Source organism: Aethina tumida, chromosome 1, assembly GCF_024364675.1.
Source record: "Aethina tumida isolate Nest 87 chromosome 1, icAetTumi1.1, whole genome shotgun sequence".
NCBI classification, from domain to species: Eukaryota; Metazoa; Arthropoda; class Insecta; order Coleoptera; family Nitidulidae; genus Aethina; species Aethina tumida.
This window is the reverse complement of record NC_065435.1, coordinates 13,818,038-13,837,787: the sequence shown is the minus strand read 5'-3', so window position 1 is coordinate 13,837,787 and position 19,750 is coordinate 13,818,038. Positions and strand designations below refer to the sequence as shown.

General features: G+C 28.2%; 1 protein-coding gene across 7 annotated transcripts; it reads right to left on the bottom strand.

The window, feature by feature from the left end:
* Nucleotides 1–485: 485 nt before the first annotated feature.
* LOC109609537 (endophilin-A) lies at nucleotides 486–19,673 on the bottom strand. Of its 7 annotated transcripts, none has more exons than XM_020026205.2 (12): nucleotides 19,546–19,673; nucleotides 10,784–10,850; nucleotides 10,653–10,721; nucleotides 10,247–10,597; nucleotides 9,928–9,994; nucleotides 8,670–8,729; nucleotides 8,186–8,286; nucleotides 7,904–8,007; nucleotides 7,759–7,847; nucleotides 6,038–6,124; nucleotides 3,678–3,793; nucleotides 486–3,612 (listed from the first exon to the last, which is right to left on the bottom strand). In XM_020026205.2, exons 2-12 carry the CDS (start codon nucleotides 10,826–10,828, stop codon nucleotides 3,493–3,495), a joined length of 1,209 nt encoding a protein of 402 aa, XP_019881764.1. In that variant the 5' UTR covers nucleotides 10,829–10,850; nucleotides 19,546–19,673; the 3' UTR covers nucleotides 486–3,492. The 7 variants fall into 7 exon arrangements, with proteins under 7 accessions (XP_019881764.1, XP_049817970.1, XP_019881767.2 ...); XM_049962013.1 differs by lacking the exon at nucleotides 6,038–6,124 and having other exon boundaries at nucleotides 7,597–7,847; nucleotides 10,247–10,431; nucleotides 10,489–10,597; XM_020026208.2 differs by lacking the exon at nucleotides 6,038–6,124 and having other exon boundaries at nucleotides 7,597–7,847.
* Between the last annotated feature and the right edge of the window lie 77 nt (nucleotides 19,674–19,750).

Below are 19,750 nucleotides of genomic sequence, written 5' to 3'. Positions count from 1 at the left end.
GTTAGAAGATCAAAGCATCAATGTTTTGCCTTGCCTGTCTCAATCTCCAGGCATCAATCCTATAGAAAACATGGGGATAACTTTTTGATTAAGATCACCTTCACTGGACCAATGAACAGTAGTAATGAATAGTTTTCAGAGGTGAATTTGAATTATGGTCCTGCTTATACTAAACATTCTACAGAGACAAAAATACCAAAAAGTTTTGTTATACCCTCAGTAAAACATGGTGGCGATTCAATTATAGTATAGGCCACCTTAGACTGATTTATACACAGGGATATATTAAACGACAATTGACAATCCCAAACACAAAACTAAAATTGTGACGGATTGGTTAAAAGACCAAAACAAAGATGTTTTGTCTTGCCTGTCCCAATCTCCAGACATCAACCCCATAGAAAATATGAGGGATCACGCCTATAACTAATAATTTTACTCTTAAATTTCTTAAATAGTGAGGGTAGTAAATAAAACAAAAAAAGTAATATGACACATTTTTTATTAATGCACAAATACGGTAACATTTAAATTGTATACATGTGTATTAACAATAGTTTATGGGTAACTTGCTACATTTCAAAAAATATGGCCCTTAATATTTTTTACAAGTTTTAGGAAAGTGCAGTCATGGAAATAATATCTCGTAATTTATTATTATAGGTACTGTGAAGCAGTGGTACATATTACGTTAACAAAATGAACGCTGTTAGATTTTATTGTTTAAAATGAAATTGGATTAACTTTAGTTAAGACTCACAGCAGCAAGATATCTAGGTTATTGTTGAACGATATTACAATAACATAATACAGTTTCAATATAGTCTGATTTTAATGACTTATGTAGTACTTGAATGAATATACTTATTTTTAATATTTATATCTAATGTATTGTCATGAACCAGATTAGTAATTACACTATTTTCTTGCGATGTAATATCCTCCAAATATGCACCAAACCCCTTCATCCAATAAACAGTAACAATAGGCACACTTTAAACATGTTTTTACAAGCACAACCTATTTAATCACATCACATTTAATACAGACAACGTCACGTAATAATTGACATTAAAGTTTGCAGTATGTAAGAGCTCAACAATTCTTACTGCGTTAATTTGTCGATACATTTAGGTCACACTTAATAATTTACATATTATATTGTCATTTGTGTTATATTGTGTTTTAAAATTGGACTTAAACTTAACGTTGTCTGTATTAATGTGTGCTTTTGTTAACAATTTAAATTTATACACCATCTAGATTATGTCTTTTAATTATTTTGAAGGATTTACATGAAGCCACAGGAAAATATTTGTTTGACAACCTGGTATTATTTCACACAAATATAATACACCTATAGCATGTCAAATGACAAATTCAAATAATTTATTATTTCAGCTAAAACTTTATTAAAATCTGTCACACAAAAAATGAGTGCAGTACGTAAGAAGCAGCACCGAAAACGAGACTTGGAACAGGACAAAATGATGTGATAACATTATAGGGTGAATAAAGTTTCAGCGGAAATCTATATCTACATTGAAAACATCAACAAAACGTTGTTTTTTATATTTTAAACACATATATTTATTTTAATTTTTTTTTTCAATTCATGCAATTTAACATATTTGGCAAGTTGTGAAAGGTTGAGACAAAGTCTTAAAAATCATTAAAGTTAATAATATAGTTAAGTCTTCAACCTCGCATACAACCAGAATCATATGGCTCCCAGCGCCAGTAACTTCATCCATTTTTTTTTGTTTTGTTTTTGATATTATATTTTTATTCTGCATATATTTCATATAATATAAAATTTTAAGATATTTCACAATAGAAACAACAATTTAACTTTATTAGTTCATACAGAGATAACTAGAAGACCATTTAACATCAAGGTTCATCAAATTGCAAGAAATAATTTAGCTTCACTAATGTTCATATAGGAGACCAACATTGATTTTCTCATTTACCTTTACGTAAAATAAAAAGTACCAAAACCAAAACATCACGTGTACAACCCAGCACAAACACAAGGATTTGTTTTAGATATAATTTGAATCTGGTGTTAAATCTTACAGTGAGATCATGACGTCGAAATAATTCCATGATCGAAAATCGGTCATTATTGACTAAATTGATAAGAACAAATATACATACACAACCGTGAATGACGTCTAATTATTGGGGCCACAACTACAGTCTAATCAAATATTTTACAATACATCAATATAGGGGCTAAAATCCTTAAAATTATATTGTACAACAATGGAGATATAAATTAATTTAAAAACAATAAAATCAGGTACTAAGTTATAGAAATGTGCTTCGTAGTCGCTTGCTCCACAAGAACTGAATTATAATCATTTGAGGCCATTAAAAACCGTTTTACAACATGTTTAATTGGTAAATTTTCCCTTCTTCATCCGTACAAAAACTTAATTAAACAACTAATCAATTTGACACTAGCTGTTCGATGATGGGTTCAGTTTTGTAACTGGGCTGTTTACACACATATATATATATACGTAAAACTGTGGGCTACTAAATGAAAAAATCATTTGTTATCAAGAACATATGCCTTTTTGATCTCTTGAATGTGTCTATACTAAATAAAAATCACTAAATTGAATAATAATATCAGTCTTGTATATGAATGAGCATTAGTACAACTTTCTTCGTGTGTTGCATTGATCGACTATTTAACTCTTTATGGACCTACTTATATAAAATAATTAAAAACTAAATAAACTACATATATACAATAGAATTATTCTTAAATAGTTTTTATGTTAATATTGTATGTAACAATCAAGAAATGTAATCGAACTTTTCAACTGCACAATATATCGTAACGTCAAAATTCAATGCATATTATTAATTATTAAAATGGGAAGATCGAAAACTATTTAAAAACATTCGCCTTAATATCGTAATATTGCATTTTCTTTTTCCCTATACAGATAAACTAAGTAAATAATACCCAATCGACAATTTCATGGTTTTCCACAATGAACGACGTTCGTTGTGCAAAACGATTTAAAAACACGTTATTTCAGTACTGTCCAGTTACAATGGCTATTTAAATTGTAGATCAGGTCTATGATATTCATTCGAAACTTCACAAAATATCACTAATTCAATACTAAATCAAATGCACCATAACTTTATACAAAATTTTTATGAAAAATATAACTGCCGTTACAATAAGTCGCTCATCAAATTTTCAACAATCTTACAATTACAATTACAGTTTAGTTAATAATGTTACGATAAAGCATCTCACATACGTTTAATATGTAACTGGTTTCTTCTACTTAATATATGATAACCTCTCCGCGATAAAAAGGGACTAGTAGTAATAAGTGCAGTTGAATTAGACAATGTAAATTCTTTACAAAATAAAGCTAAAATAATTTGTTTCATTTCTAAACAAGCAAAACAGGGGTTGTATTCAGTTGATACTTGTAAATATTATTAACCCGATAGTATTCATTGTAATGGCACATCGACTCTTACATAATTTACGGGGAAATAACCGGTCCTCCCATTCACCGTACCTTCGAACCAATTCTCGTCTATTTTATTCAATAGGGTTATTACTTCATTCTCCTGAAAAAAGGCAAAAACGATGAGTAAATCCAATGAAGTTTGAGTTTGTTTTAGGGTTAACTCACCTTGAAACCCAGTTCGCCAGGGTTCTCCGCATCGAAATCGTAAAGAGCTGTACAGCATGGCTGCCGGACCATCGGGGTTCTTGCTGGAGACTTCATGGGCGATGGCAATGGCGATGCTACATTAAAATTACGTTATTTAAATAATATATCAACAGGAACTTACACAGTTGTGTTATGGGTTAATTGTGTTTCTAAATACTAAATTAGGTTAATAACAGTTCTACCACAGTACTAAAATGTATCAAGAGAAACAGAGAGGCGCTGGACCATCGCTGTACCTGATGCAAAATCTCATTTAAACAGATACGTTTCTAGAAGTCGATTTAACTTTCATTACATTACAGTATGTTTTGTATATATTTGTGTTTGAAAATGTATTTAGTACATTGCAGTAACATTTTTTGAGGTTTTGAGTGTCCTTTGTTTAATAATTTTTCTTATTAGTACTGCTAGTCCTATATTTCATATTGGCCCTAATATATTAAAATATTTTAATAAAAATTATAACATAAAACTTAAACTGTAATTTTTTAATAACATATCATTGTAATTTTAAATTAATTAAAAAACAGTTGTACAGTTATTTATGTTTTCAAACCGACCAATTTAGTTGGGTGGATTTTAGATGACGAAGGTAATAATATAACAATTCAAATGTTACCCCAGATTTTGTTCCATCACATAGAAAAGATTGAAAAATTGTTTTTTAAGTCTAATATTTCAAATATTACAAATTTCAAGTATATTTTTTAATTTTTTTAATATTTTTAAAATTAAATTATTTATTTTTCACTTTTAAGCTTAATATTTCAAATATTATTAATACAGATTTTAACTAATTTAAATTATTTGTAATATATTACTATAATATTTATTATAATTTAATTTAAATATTTTAATATTTCTGAATTTAAATTACCTATTTTTTAGCTTAATATTTCAAATGTTATATATAAATTTAAATTAAATATTTTAATTGTTTTTAATGCAAATTGATATTTTTAATTTTTAAGATCAATATTTCAAATATTATAAGTATGTTAAATGTTTTAATATTTTTAAAATTAAATTTCTTATTTTTAATTTTTTGAGCTTAATATTTCATATATTATTAATTTAATTTAAATATTTCCAAAATTAAATTGCCTATTTTTAATATTTTAGTCTAATATTTCAAATATTTTATATATAAATTTAAATTAAATATTTCAATCTGACATTTTTAATTTTTTTAATCACAATATTTCAATATTATAATTTAATTTAAATATGTTATATGTTATACTTCCAAAATTAAATTCCTTATTTTTAATTTTTCTTGCTTGATATTTCAAATATTATATATAAATTTGAATTAAATATTTTAATTTTTCTTAATTTAAATAGATATTTTTAAGCTCAACATTTCAAATATTATTAATTTAAAGTAAATTTTAAATTTTTTAATTTAAATATTTTTAAGTACAGAAATCTCAACGTCTTATGAAGAAAATAATAACTTTAACAACAAAAACTGATCTCAAAGAAAACCTGAACTCAAAAATGTTGGATCTGATCCTAAATATTACTCAGGAACAGATGAAAAATAAAATCAATCAAATGGTTCTTTGCCTGTGGTTATTATCTATCATTTGGGTTATTATAAATAAACAAAATATGGGGCACACTGAATATCCTTTCACATACTTCATTTAATCACCTTTGCCATTAAAAATCGACTATATAATTTTCTCTATGTAAATGTATACAAATAAATACATCAATAATTTTATTGGACAAAAGCAAATACAAAGAGATTTCTAATTTGATTGACTTTTTAGAATTCGTGACATTTATTGCGTGCATTAAAATTTTCCATTTTAATATTACTAATCATGAATCTAGGAAATTTACTGATTTTTTATTATTATTTCACACAAAACTGTAATGTATCATTTGATTTAAAGTGTAATATTGGAAAATTTATTATATTCAAACAGGTTTACTGCATTGAAAACAGCAAAATTGCCAAACTTGTTGAACCAGTAAATATTTTTTTAATTTTTAATATTTATAATTTATAAATTATAGGTGAGCATCAACATACAATGACTCAAATATATATTTTAAATATAACCATGGATCACACGTTATTTTTAAATTAAAAACTCTGCAATTCAATCGTTTTTCATAATTATCAATAATTTAAGATCAAAATTAATTTTTAAAGAGATGTTCATCATCAGTATCAAAACTAGGGCAATATATTTAAAAGCCTTAATAATTTTGGAAAGTATCAATAAAAAATAACTAGTAAATAATTATCATAAATAACATTTCTCCGTGTAACAAAAAAGGATAAGCTTCAGAACTAAATTTACCGTTAGCAGATTGTTGACCTGGGTGTATCTGAAGTTCATGGGGCTTGTGTTGTGGAGAAGACACTTGGGAAGAGCCTAATAATCCGTCTTTTTCCGAACAACAAATCATACATTTCAGAAACGATAGCACGTGAGGAGGCGACATTCTAACCAAGATTCAACGAAATATCACTAAATCGACGTTGTTTACAGTACTCAGAATGAATCGCATGTATGGATGGCGAATGTGCGTGAATAGATTTTGGCACTGTACCAAGCGATGCTTGCTTATCATTTTATTTTTGGCCTTTTCGTTCATTGATAGCTTTCATTTCGGAATATCCACACCCACCTTCGAACGTAATATGCACTTATTTTGTTGCAGGTAATACACTGCTCACAATAAAAATTAATTAATTAATATATTTTTTGATTTGTGATATTTCATTATTGTCTTATTTTAATTTTAATATTGGGGTCTTGGTTAGAAAATATTCCTTCCTCATTCTTATATTTCAATTAAGAAAATTTCATTCCTCAACATTATATATTATTATTTTTTATTTTTTTTTTTGGGAGGGTACAGGGATTTACAAGATTTAAAAAACGAACGCAAAAAACGCAAGTATAAATTGATTTATAAAGAAATGAATTAAAAAATTATAAGTACATACCTTACCTAATTACCTGGCATGTGTAAAAAAATCATACTGTATTAATTAAATTATACTAAAGTTAAACAAAAAATAAAACAGAGATGTGCATCATATTTTAAAGTTTAAGATTATAACTAAAGAGTTATAAATTAAAAATTGTCCAGTAAAAATCCTTCTATTAACTCATTTCAATTCATAGATAAACCACAAAGTTATTCCATTAATATTCCATTAATAATGAAACACAGTCGAACTTTGATAACTCCAGTCAAATTGGTTGGCAATGGCGTCAAAGGTGAGGATTACTAATTTTTATTTGATGTCTTGATAGTTCAAATGGAATATTCTAACTAAATTCTAATAAGTCGAATTTTTGAAAGAATTTTCCATGAATTTTACAGGAACTATAATTAATTGACAATTTGAGAAAACTTTTTCTTTAGAAAAAATCTTTGAAAGGACTTTGGAAAGAAATAAAGGAATATTACATTACATTAATTTATCAATTTTAAGGAGACTAATGTAGAAGATAAATCTCTTTCCTTTTGATGCTGCATTTATTGTCTTACCACTACTTTATGTTAAAAGATACGACTAAAAATATGGCAAATGTTTTCAAGATTAATAATAAAACGTCTTAAATGCACCTTTAATTAAAAATTAAAAAGATCTGATAAGCTATTGATGTCAAGCCCCCTAGTGGCCATGTTGGGAAACGTTGATTAACAACTTGACCACCTGGAACATAATTAATTGGTAGTCTATTTAATAGGTCAGACCTTTTTCTTGGCAACTTTTGGCTCGAGTTATCCAAGTTCCACTACAGTTAGACATAAAAAAGTTACCTTACACATCTCCACCACCAACTGTTAGTAAACAATTAATAACAACTAAAATAAACAAAATAAAAACAAACAAAAATACCTTGAGGAAAACTCCAGGGATCAAGGGGGTCAGGTTTTAAGGGTAGCAAGTCTGGTTTGTTCTGTTTGGGCGCGGTTTTCGGGGCAGGCCTTTTAAACTGATAACTGCCCGACAGGTTTGTATTGCTGCCATGTTGATTAATGAAATTATTATCATTTATACCGTTATATCCGTCTGTCACTTCTATGTTGAGGTCTTGGAGTGTTTTCGGGACAAATTCGACCTTTGGACGATTGACAGCTTCGTTTTTCCTGCAAATTAAACGGAGAACGTGTTTGGGAACTGACGTGGGTTCGGTGGTACTCACTTATCAAGCAATGCTTCAGTCAAATGTTCGAGGACTTCGGTGCACTGTCTGTGGTAATCCAGCAATGCTTCAGCGAATGTCGCTAATTGAGATATTTGTTCGACCTAAGGACAACACACATTAAATATACTGTAAACACCCCTTTAGTCACGTATTAAATAATATTATAATTATAAGCTAGATCTTTCTACATATACTTAGAGTCTTTACCGTTTGCTAAAAAACCAGTGACAATACAAGTAATTTTCATTGATTAATTACGAACTGAAGGGATTTACTCACGTCATTTTCTAACAAGTTAAACATCCCCATTTGGGCAAGATGTAGCGACTCAGCGAACTTGTCTTCGGCCATTTTGATTTCATCATCTGAAAAATTTGCTCCTGTCATGTTGGAAAACAATAACAGGAATAAACATGCAATTAATCCAAGAAGCAAACAAAAAATAATCATGACAAAATAAATATTAAAATCTATAGTAATCTATGGGGACGAAAAAAAACAAGATCTAGCAGCTTTCCATGTTCATAATTGTAAAAGAAACATATTGATTGTCGTTCTAATTCGGATAGGTTCTGGTGGTGAAAATCGTGTGGCCTTAATATGCGTATGTAAATGTAAATAATAAATATGGAATAACGGAGCATTCGCATGCAATATTTCAATCTCAAATGTTCATAACGACAAATAAAATAAACGTTTAGCTCGCTAATATACGTGTGACGGTTTCTCATTTTAAATGAAAATAAAATAAATGAAAACATACCATAAACATTCGCTTGTACTTTAACAGGACTCGAATAAGGACTAAGAGTCGTTTTGGTAGCTATAAATTCATGCTTATATTGACACATTCCTGAACATTTTATTTAACAATTACCATGCCACTAGAACAATTTTAATGTGGTGAAATGGTGTATTTTAACCCTTTATATTATCATTTATTAATAAATTTGGGTTTAAAATAAATATTAAAAATGAGTGATGATGGAAACGTATAATCCTTTTAAAATGTAGTAAAATAAATGAGAAATATAGCCAAGTAGATACATGAAATATTATTTAATGATAGGGGAATACCCGACGTAAGTCAATACATATGCAACTTGGGTTGCCTACTAGTGGGGGTTATTGATGGATTTAACAATACTACAAAGGAATTGTTAATAAAAACTGTCTAAAAATTTAGTATAAACCCAAGTTTAATTCAAATCTACAATTACAGTTTATTGTTTAATCGTTTAGCACTGTATATTTAAAACAGATGAGTAATTTTATAACAATAATTCTTTTAAAATCGAATAAATTATTACATTAAAATTACGAATCAATCAGTTATGATAAAATGGAAAATTTACGCAGTACTATTATAAATAAATAATATAAAATTAATAATGAAAATGTGCTATTCGTATCTCCAACACACACTTTATTATAATACCCGACCCACCGGGATCGAATTAAAACCTCTAGAGACATAACTTAGCATCCAAGATCTGTAATTGGATTATTTCATTAAATGTTTAATGAACACCCTCGAACAAATTACCGCCGGCAAATTTTAATTTGTATAAACGCTCAATAAAGGGTCTAAATACATCCACAATGATTAAGATGGTCCCATATTCTATTTCCATCCATTACATAAATAATCAGACGTATTTAAGTGACATAGTAATTAGTAAAATTACATTTATTGTAGTGTAGAAGATTATCTCAATACAATCATTACGAGTGTTTGTAATTATAATTCAAAAAGATAAATAACTAAACGATAATAATCTAAAACTTAACACAAACCAACGAAAATCAGGCAAAAAAAATGAATACTAGTCTTCACTATACAACAAATTTTTATTTATATACATTTATATTTTAAAATGTCTGGTTGTGTCAATTCTAATCTATATCGTATGATAACAAAATTTGTAACTTATATTTAATGTCACCTTAAAATCAATATCTTATAATTTAAGACAATCTTCCACAGCCAGAGCAAAAATAGGAATTCACGTATAACTTACCCTTGGCCTGCCTTCTTCGCTTACAATCGAAGTCCAACCTCCGTCCTTGAAGTTTTTTCCTGTGATGCTGTAAATGAATAAAACATGACATATTCAAAGACAGTAACACGATGTGATATATTAAAATTTACTTTACTTTTATTGAAACAAGCCACACATTATAAAATGAGTTATTGTCGATCGCATGTAGTAAAAACCTACCCTGAAATTTCCCCAGTAATATTAGTCGCCTACGACAGCCATTAAACTTAACCGAATTATGGTTACATTTATAAGCTTAATGGCCGCATTTACCACCACCGCGAAACCACGTACTTACCATAACCTCCTTTAAGTCTTTCGTTTGCAGATGGTGAAGGGGTTCGAGGAAGTTCTGCTTGATGTTATCGTCCAAGGAATATTTGTAGTCGGCCATCTGCTTTAACCCTTCACCCATCTCGACCAAGGCTCCGCCGAACATGCTGTCATCCCCCAATTTCCTGCCATAGAGCAGCATGCAATCACCTAACACACCTTCAGGTTGGGGGTATGTGTTCGACTTCGCCTGACCACTCAACTTACTAATGCCTTTTACTGCAGCCATCTTCGCTCTAGCCGTCGGGTTCGGCTGTAGGAACTCTTTGGTCTTGAGCTGAAGCTCTTCCACCAGCTCGTACGTGACATCGGTTTTCTGAAATACAATTTGTTATTTTACACTGTAGGACGTCGCAATTAGGGTGATTTACTTTTTCCATGTCCATGAAGTCCAGGTCCAACTTGGTGCCCTCTGCACCACCCATTTTTTCTGTGACATACTGAAAAATAAACCAGTTAACAAATAAACGCGAATTGTCGGGGGGAAAAGGATTGTACTTACTTGGTTACACTTATTTATCTGCTTCTTTAACCCGGCAAATGCCATTTTGATAATTTATGTCTTCTACCTGTAACAATAAATTCTGTCGTCATATTTTTGAATTTTTTGTATGGGGTAAAGTTACTGGATACTTTTTGGGTTAATACAAATAATGGATAATTTAAAATTTAAAATCAAAATTTTAAAACAATTTTGAGGTAGTACCAGACAGAGGCTTGACTTTTGATCTAATATAAACTCTAAATATATAAAAACTAGTAAATTTTTTACATGATTACAGTATTATAAAAAACACTAGTACGTTGAATAGCGATAAAAAACCAACAAAACTGGTTTTATATTTTATTCACATCGCCTTTTTTAGTTTAGTTATTTCACTTTATTTTATAAAACAAACTGATAAACACTAAATAGATAAGTTTATAATATTTTGAAGGTTAAAAAACCTGTTTTTTCTAAAGTTTTAAATTAAGAATGTTAATTCTTTTCAATGCATGATAAAACAATTAATATTATGTTTATTAAAATCAAAAAAAAATTTCTAATTTTATTAATTATAACTCAATTTTTAATGAATAATATCTCAAAAGTTAGAGGATAGAAAGCTCTGTATATAATATAAAAAATATTTTCTATATATAAACACACTGGATTTGATGTTATTTCTTTACAAAATATCATAAAACAATTGTTGTGATGTTTATTAAAAAAAATCATGTATTTTGCTGCTTTTATTAGTTATAACTCATTTTTTAGTGAATAATATCTCAAAAGTTAGAGAATAGAAAGCTCTGTATATAATATAAAAAATATTTTCTATATATAAACACACTGGATTTGACGTTATTTATTTCTAATATATCACAAAACAATTGTTGTGATATTTATTAAAAGAAAATCATGTATTTTGCTGCTTTTATTAGTTTATAACTCAATTTTTAGTGAATAATATCTCAAAAGTTAGAGAATAGAAAGCTCTGTATATAATATAAAAAATATTTTCTACATATAAACACACTGGATTTGATGTTATTTCTTTCCAAAATACCATAAAACAATTGTTGTGATGTTTATTAAAAGAAAATCATGTATTTTGCTGCTTTATTAGTTATAACTCAATTTTTAGTGAATAATATTAATATAATAATATTAAGATAAAGGAGAAAAAGCTCTGTACATAATATAAAAAATGTTAACAATATAACCAGACTGAAGTTGATGTTATTTCTTTCCAAAATTTCTATAAAATGATTGTTGTGATATTTATTAAAAGAAAATCAGAAATTTTACTAATTTTATTATTTATAACTCAATTTTAAACGAATAATATCTCAAAAGACAGAGGTGAAAATGCTCTGTACATAATATAAAAAATGTTTCCAAAATAACCAGACTGAAGTTAATGTTATTTATTTACAAAATATCATAAAATAATTGTTGTTATGTTTATTAAAAGAAAATAATGTATTTTGCTGCTTTTATCAGTTATAACTCCCTTTTTGATGAATAATAAAATCAGAAGACAGAGGAGAAAAATGTCTGTACGTAATATAAAAAATGTTTTCTATATAACTAGACTGGGATTTTATTTCTTTACCAAAAATCATAAAAGAAAAGAAAATCAGAAATTTTGCTAATTTTATTATTTATAATTCAATTTTTAATGAATAATATCTCAAAAGCTCTGTACACAATATAAAAAAGTTTTCTTTTCAACCAAACCTGAAAATTAAAGTTTATTATTACCAAAGATAATTTTTAAAAAATCATGGTAATATTATTTTAAGAATAACCTCGTTTGTATTTGACATAACAAACAATAATTACTTGGCTGTTTAGTAACATGTTTGTTGTTAACATGTTGTGATTTCTCTCAAAAACTAAATAAATAATAAGTAACTACTGCAAAATGTAGTTACGTTACGTGTATAGTTAGGAATTCACGACTCGGCTAGTTTTATTCAAATGCACGTCTTTAAGAAAACATAAAATGCAAAACAAAATAACAAAAACTATTTTTAGATGACACGCACTAATTTATTGGGTATCGAACATTTACGTTTTATGAAGAAACTATAAAATGTATCACAAAACCTAACTTAGGTTGATTGTTTATTACGTTAAATGAAAAAACAAAACTTTTCAATATCTCATAGAGATAAATCAGGTATTATTACCGGTTCACTAAAAACAATTTTAATTAAAACGTTCAAGTGGTTATTGAGTGCCACAAAATTGACTAAAGTCAGTTAATTAAAGACGAATAAGCTTTAAACTCCACCTCGAGTTTCTAATTGATTGTTTCCCGAATATATTGAAATGAAAGCTTTTACGTCGGTTAATTGACAAATGCATGTTACCTCCGACCGCAAACTTAGCATCAATAATTATTAGTAAAGTTTCCGTTTGATGTTTTCTCGCGTACGTCACATAAAGCATACCGATATAATCTATATGACAACAGATTTGTCATGCACGTCGCTGAAAATAAACGGGATGGATTTATTATCGCACTGTCAAATTATCTAAATAAATTTCAGTCTGTGTGTGTGTGAAGAAGGTTTAGGTGATTAATTATTTGTTTATACAATAATGGGGACATTGTTTACTTAATTGGAAGCTTTATGTGCTTAAAAATTATTCTGTTTCGTAACAAAATTATTTAAATATTTTATCCCTATTTAACTGTATTATATTTATATTATATTTCACAGAGAGTTACCTTCTTTTTAAAAGTTAAAGTTAAATATAAGATCAAATAAAAATTATTTATTGAGCTCTTATTACTGTTAAAGTTAAGACAGGCTCAGGAAGAAAGATTTTTAACACATTTCTTTTACCATTATATTTGAGACACATTTAAATAAATTTATTTATAAAAATGATCCTGTTTTGCAGTAAAATTATGTAAATTTGTTACACTTATTTAGTTGTATTATATTTATATTTCACAGTCTAAATATTATTTTATTACTTTCTTTTTAAAAGTTTAATATAAGATCAAATAAAAATTATATATTGAGTTCTTATTACTGTTAAAGTTAAGACAGGCTCAGGAAGAAAGATACTTTTAACACATTTTCTTTATCATTATATTTGTGACACACTTAAATAATTTTGTGTATAAAAATGATCCTGTTTTGCAGAAAAATTATTTAAATTTGTTACACTTATTTAGCTGTATTAAATTTATATCTCACAGCCTAAATATTATTTTATTACTTTCTTTTTAAAAGTTAAATATAAGATCAAATAAAAATTATTTATTGAGCTCTTATTACTGTTAAAGTTAAGACAGGCTAAGGAATAAAGATACTTTTAACACATTTTCTTTACCATTATATTTGAGACATATTTAAATAAATTTATGCATAAAAATGATCCTGTTTTGCAGTAAAATCATTTAAAATTGTTATTTAGCTGTATTATATTTATATCTCAATGTCTAAACATTATTTTATTACTTTCTTTTTAAAAGTTAAATATAAGATCAAAATAAATTATTTATTAAGCTCTTATTACTGTTAAAGACAAGCTCTAATAGTTAGTAAGTTAGTCTGTATTACATATTCTCTTTAATAAAACTCATTATAAAATTGAGCGCATATTATACTTGAAGTTAAGTCAGATTAAGGAAGAAAGAAACTTCAACACAGTTTCTTTGCACTTGAATAAATGTATATGTGTAAAAATTACTCTATTTTAGAACGAGAATAGAATACAGGTTTAGTGTTTACCTCGATACCTTTAAACCGAGGATTTCAGTACAAAATATCTATTGTAGCAGAAATCCCTTTTCCATTTTCACAATAATAAACCTGCTAACTATAATTTATCAACTGTTAATCTTCACTTAAGACCACGGAACAATACTATTAAGAGGTAATGAGCACTCATGACGTCAGTAGATAGTCCCAGAACTCAGTATTAAAATTTAAATAATTTATATCTCCTATTTATAACAACTACATTGAATATTATATGAATATACATTATTGTTTTTTCCAATTTATAGCCTCATTGATTATTAATTTATCATGTCAATCATAGATTTCAGGTCACGCAATTATCGGACCACCATAACGATAATTCACAATAATTTGATAATAAAAATTACAATTACTAAACGCGCATCTAAAAATAGCCAGCGAAAATGCAAGCACTGATTTAAACAGTCCATAAACTGGAGCACAAAACTGCGGCAACGAAAATTTTTACTAGATTTTTTATAAATAAGTGAACAATTTTGTAACGAGGAAGTGCCGACCGATTTTAGTGCATCCACGTATTAATTTCAAGGTGTTTGCTTCTGAAGTTATATAATGATAGACTAAATAATTAATGCTGTTAGCCAACAACATTTATATAAGTTAGAAATTGTCAGTAGCCACACTCTAAGTATTCGCAATTTTTAAAATATTCCTAGAACACGCGTCACACAACAATATTGTTTAATGCATCTAAACAAGTTGTAAAACTTAATAGTTTTATCCCTGGCTTAATCACGATTTTTAAATGAGTAGTACCGTTAGGCTAGTAAAATTTAAATTAAAAGTCACTACAAATCTTACAACAAACTAAGGTTTAATTGTTGTCCGCATTGTTGGACACAACATGCAACTTTAAATAATAATACCAGTAATTTATTAGATTTCCAGCATACGGAAATTAAAATATACACGTTGCAAAAATGATCAAGTCGTGACCTTAACAACGGATTTAATTATAATTTTACAAGGCAATTTTATCATTCATTCATGAAATATTATTTATCACACATTCATTAATTAAATTATAATCTTAATTTATTATTATTACATAAAAACAGAAACATGAAGTTGCTGCAAAGGTTTACTTTACATATAATTAAGAATAAATCAAAGTGTTCCCTCGCAATTAATTATTAGTGTGTGTAAGCGAAATGTTTCAATTAAATATGCTTCATTTGTTGCATCTATGGCATTCATTATGTTTATTATCTGCCCGTTATTTACGATAACAAAACATCCTCCGCACTCCTAACGATAAAAATGTTAATTATACATTATAGTGGGCGTGATGATAGGTCAACTTCTTTGATATCAGCTCTCAGAATTTTTAAGCTGATCCACACATTTACTGTGACCAAAAGGATTAAATTATGATACGGAATTTTTAATTAACAAAATTAAAACTAATTGATTTATCAACTTTATATAGTTGTGCAGTAATGGCCAAAATTATGGTAACTTATTAGAATGTATTAAACACATGAGCTGTACCTACAAAATTCATTTTTGCCCCCTTTATTGTTGTGTCTAATAGATAATTGGCTAATCTTTATTCTTTAAAAAATTGCTTACTTTTTTATTTTTCAATGGACTAAATTACAACAACTTTTACTTTATGGCCTTTCATTACTCTCTGAATTTAAATAGATTATTTACTAACGGTCTTTTGCTTATTATGATTATTTAATCATTGATCGAAGTGAAACTGTAAGAAAAATTATAATTCAGAGTTACCAAGACCAGGAGAAACAAGAAGAGAACTTAGAGAAACTGGCCAAGTTGTAGCTACGAAAAAATTTATCTGAGATCGTAAAACTTTAAATAAAATTGGTAACTGGATAATACGAATGTCAAAAAACAATCCAATCTTATTGTCAACTAAAATTAAAGCCAACCTGGAGGGAATGGTACTTGTTGAAATTAGTACAAGGACTGTGAGAAGATGGTTAATGGATGGGGCTTCGTGTGACCCCAGACCTAGAAAAAACACCCTGGTTTCTACTAAAAATGTGAAAGTTCAATTTTGGCTTGTTTAGAATCACATTCACTGGACCACAGAACAGTGGGGACGAGTAGTTTTTAGTGATGTCCAAAATTGTGACTTATTGGTAAAAAACCCAAAGCATCAATGTTTTGTCTTGCCCGTCCGACTCTCCAGAAATCAATCATAAAGAAAACATGGGGATAACGTTTATAACCAAATTCGATAAAAAATGTTACAAATTTAAATAAATTCATTTCAGCAATTCAAGAAGCTTGAAGGAATATAATAAATTTGTATATTTGGAAAATGGTCCAGTCTATGCCAAGGAGATGGGCCAAATTATAAAACAAAAAGTATATTATATAAAAGTGTCACTAAAAGTAACAATAGTAAATTAATATTATTTTAACAGTTCACCTTAAATAAAAGGCTAAAATATTTAACATTTTAAAAAATTGCTATAATAATGATCATTACTGTATATTTTTATAAATTAGTTTTACTCTGTCTAATAATATCGATAAATTAAAAAATAGTGTAGTACCATTATTCCGTTATCCTTATCTTAATGATGTAGTGGTTAAACCACTACTGAAGTTCATAGTCACTCAAAGTGATAACTTTACAATGAATAATTACTTTTCCTCAAAAATAAACTATTTGTTGTAATTGTAAACCACATAGAAACTTTATTAGACTGCTTAAGAAAATTGATATTGCAGTTATTCTAGTCCATTTTATTGTTATAACATCAAACTATGAAATTACTGGGCATTTTTCACTAAAAGTTAACACCACAATTTTTAAAAGCCTTCTATAGCTTTAACAAGCAATAAAACATGGCTATCTTAATTATTACATAAAATAATGTAAATATTTATCAATATTGTGAAACTTCGTTATTCCATACATTACAGATAAACGTAAGATCTTCATTTATTTGCATTTCTTAATAAACCAAAGTAAAACAATTGTTTTTAACATATAAATCGAGTAAATTAATGTGATGGAAATCGTGGAATTATCGATCTTATCGTATAAATCACAAAACTGGTTTTAAAGTATTTTCATTTATTGTGTGGATTAATGCTAAAAATGTTTGAAACGAAAGTTAACTGTTAGGAATCTTGATGTCGCTTTAAATGGACCATATAAGATGATTAATTATTTGAATATTATCAAACCGGAGTGGCTTACCAATTACTGAAATAAAATATCTCTGGAAATATTAAACTTTCATCACGTCCATCATCTTTTTATTAGGTTACTTTATTAACAAATCCATCAAGCTTCGGGTTTCGATGATTTATTTAGGACATATCGTTTTTAATCAATCTAATAACACAATGTGATCGGTCTGGAAGTTTTTAAATTACTGTTGGGTTGAATATTGTAAAAATTATATGATTTTTCCATTATATCAAATGAGTACATATTTAGACTGATAAGAGATTACAGTCTAATTAAATAAATATTGAATCACATTATACGTTATAAAAAATAATGTTTAAAGATTTTGAATAAATTATTTATGTTATATATATTTCGTAAGTATTAATTAGAATAATAAGCAAAATAAAACCTTCACTTAATTAAAACAACTGCTTTAATAATGTTTCGTAAATTTACGTCAGTCATCCAAATCCCTTCATATTCAAAAGATGCTTGACCTAATTTTTGGCACTCTGTCTTATAAAGCTGTATATAGCCAAGCTTCACAAAATACGAAATCTTACACAAGCCTTCTAAATAATAAGCAATTTGTGAAGTCTCTTTAGGGTAAAAGTAAATTACTTCAGTTAAAACCATTAAGAAAATTTATAAGTTGGTGTATACAAATAATCATTTTAAAAATTACAGGCACGTGAATTGATAAAACCTTACGCAAATTAATAAATCCTTGTAAAATGTGAAAATTCTAGTCACCTTAATTAAGACATGCATGAGCATAGTTAAGACAAACGAAAAAGGCTTGACCTAATTGAATACACCTTGAGGACCAGTTACATGACACAAAACCCTTTTGTATTGCAATAATAGAAAAGATTGAATGAACAAACTGCATGTACGGAGTAACTTCCTCAAGGATTCATTAAAGTCTAGGCAGGCTCTTTAAATCGTGAAATAACAACATACAAAAGTATTACAAAGTGTAACATACCGGAAAATAAAAACCACTTTCACTAACCGGTAAAAGACACTACTAATTAGTGACAGTTGGATATTTCAATATAGAATACGTATAACATTCAATGGAAGGACTAAAATACAAATTATCGACTAGAGGGAAAATGAATGAACCGAGCGCACCCTTACTGCGCACATATCGATACCTTTGCCGTTTAAGTTACATACACCGACGCATTGAAGGCACCCGCAACGAAACCAAAATTTTTCACCAAAAAAAAAACCCCAATAGGACAGCACGTAAAACTAACCAAGTCGTACATCAAGTCAACCCCACGCAACACAAATATTTGACTAGACGTCTCGATGGGGGTTGGGGCGCACTGAAGGAAAATTAATTGGGTCGGGGAAAATTTAAATTCAATTTTTCCCAACTTATATCTAAATTTTATTTATAATTTAAGTAATAAATTGGTTATCTAAATTAGATAGTAAGTTGTAGGACAAAAACAAAAATTTAAAATTTCCTGACACCCTCACGTTGTGATGTATCGATTTTTTCTTAATTTTACGAGTTAAATAAGTCTATTTTAGCCGTGACATTTACAACGGGATTGTTAGTAAGTCGTTAAAATTATAAATAAAAACACCAACCGACAATTTAACAGGCGAATTAGATTCAACGTACCCGACGATCTTTCTGACTTATCTCGAGTTCCTCGACTGGTCTAAAGTCCCACATTCAAATCCAGTTCTCACCTCCACAATGATCTTATTCATCTCCTTTATTTGGTGTTTGAAATTCGCAACATACACATTTGTGTACCATCTCAATGGTGAATTATATTAAAATGCGCCACTTAAATAAATCGAACACTTACCTTTTCGATTTGCAAACGACAATACTTTTGATGCACCTGCGTCTCGAGAATTTCACCCGCGGTTTTCTGTTATATATAATAATTTAAACCAAAAATACACACTGAACATCTGTCAGATTGACACCAACTGTCAAGACTATGAAGCTGTCTGTACCATTAGATAAATAAACTTAGCTCTCCAAGTTAGCCACTCGCGTGAATCCTA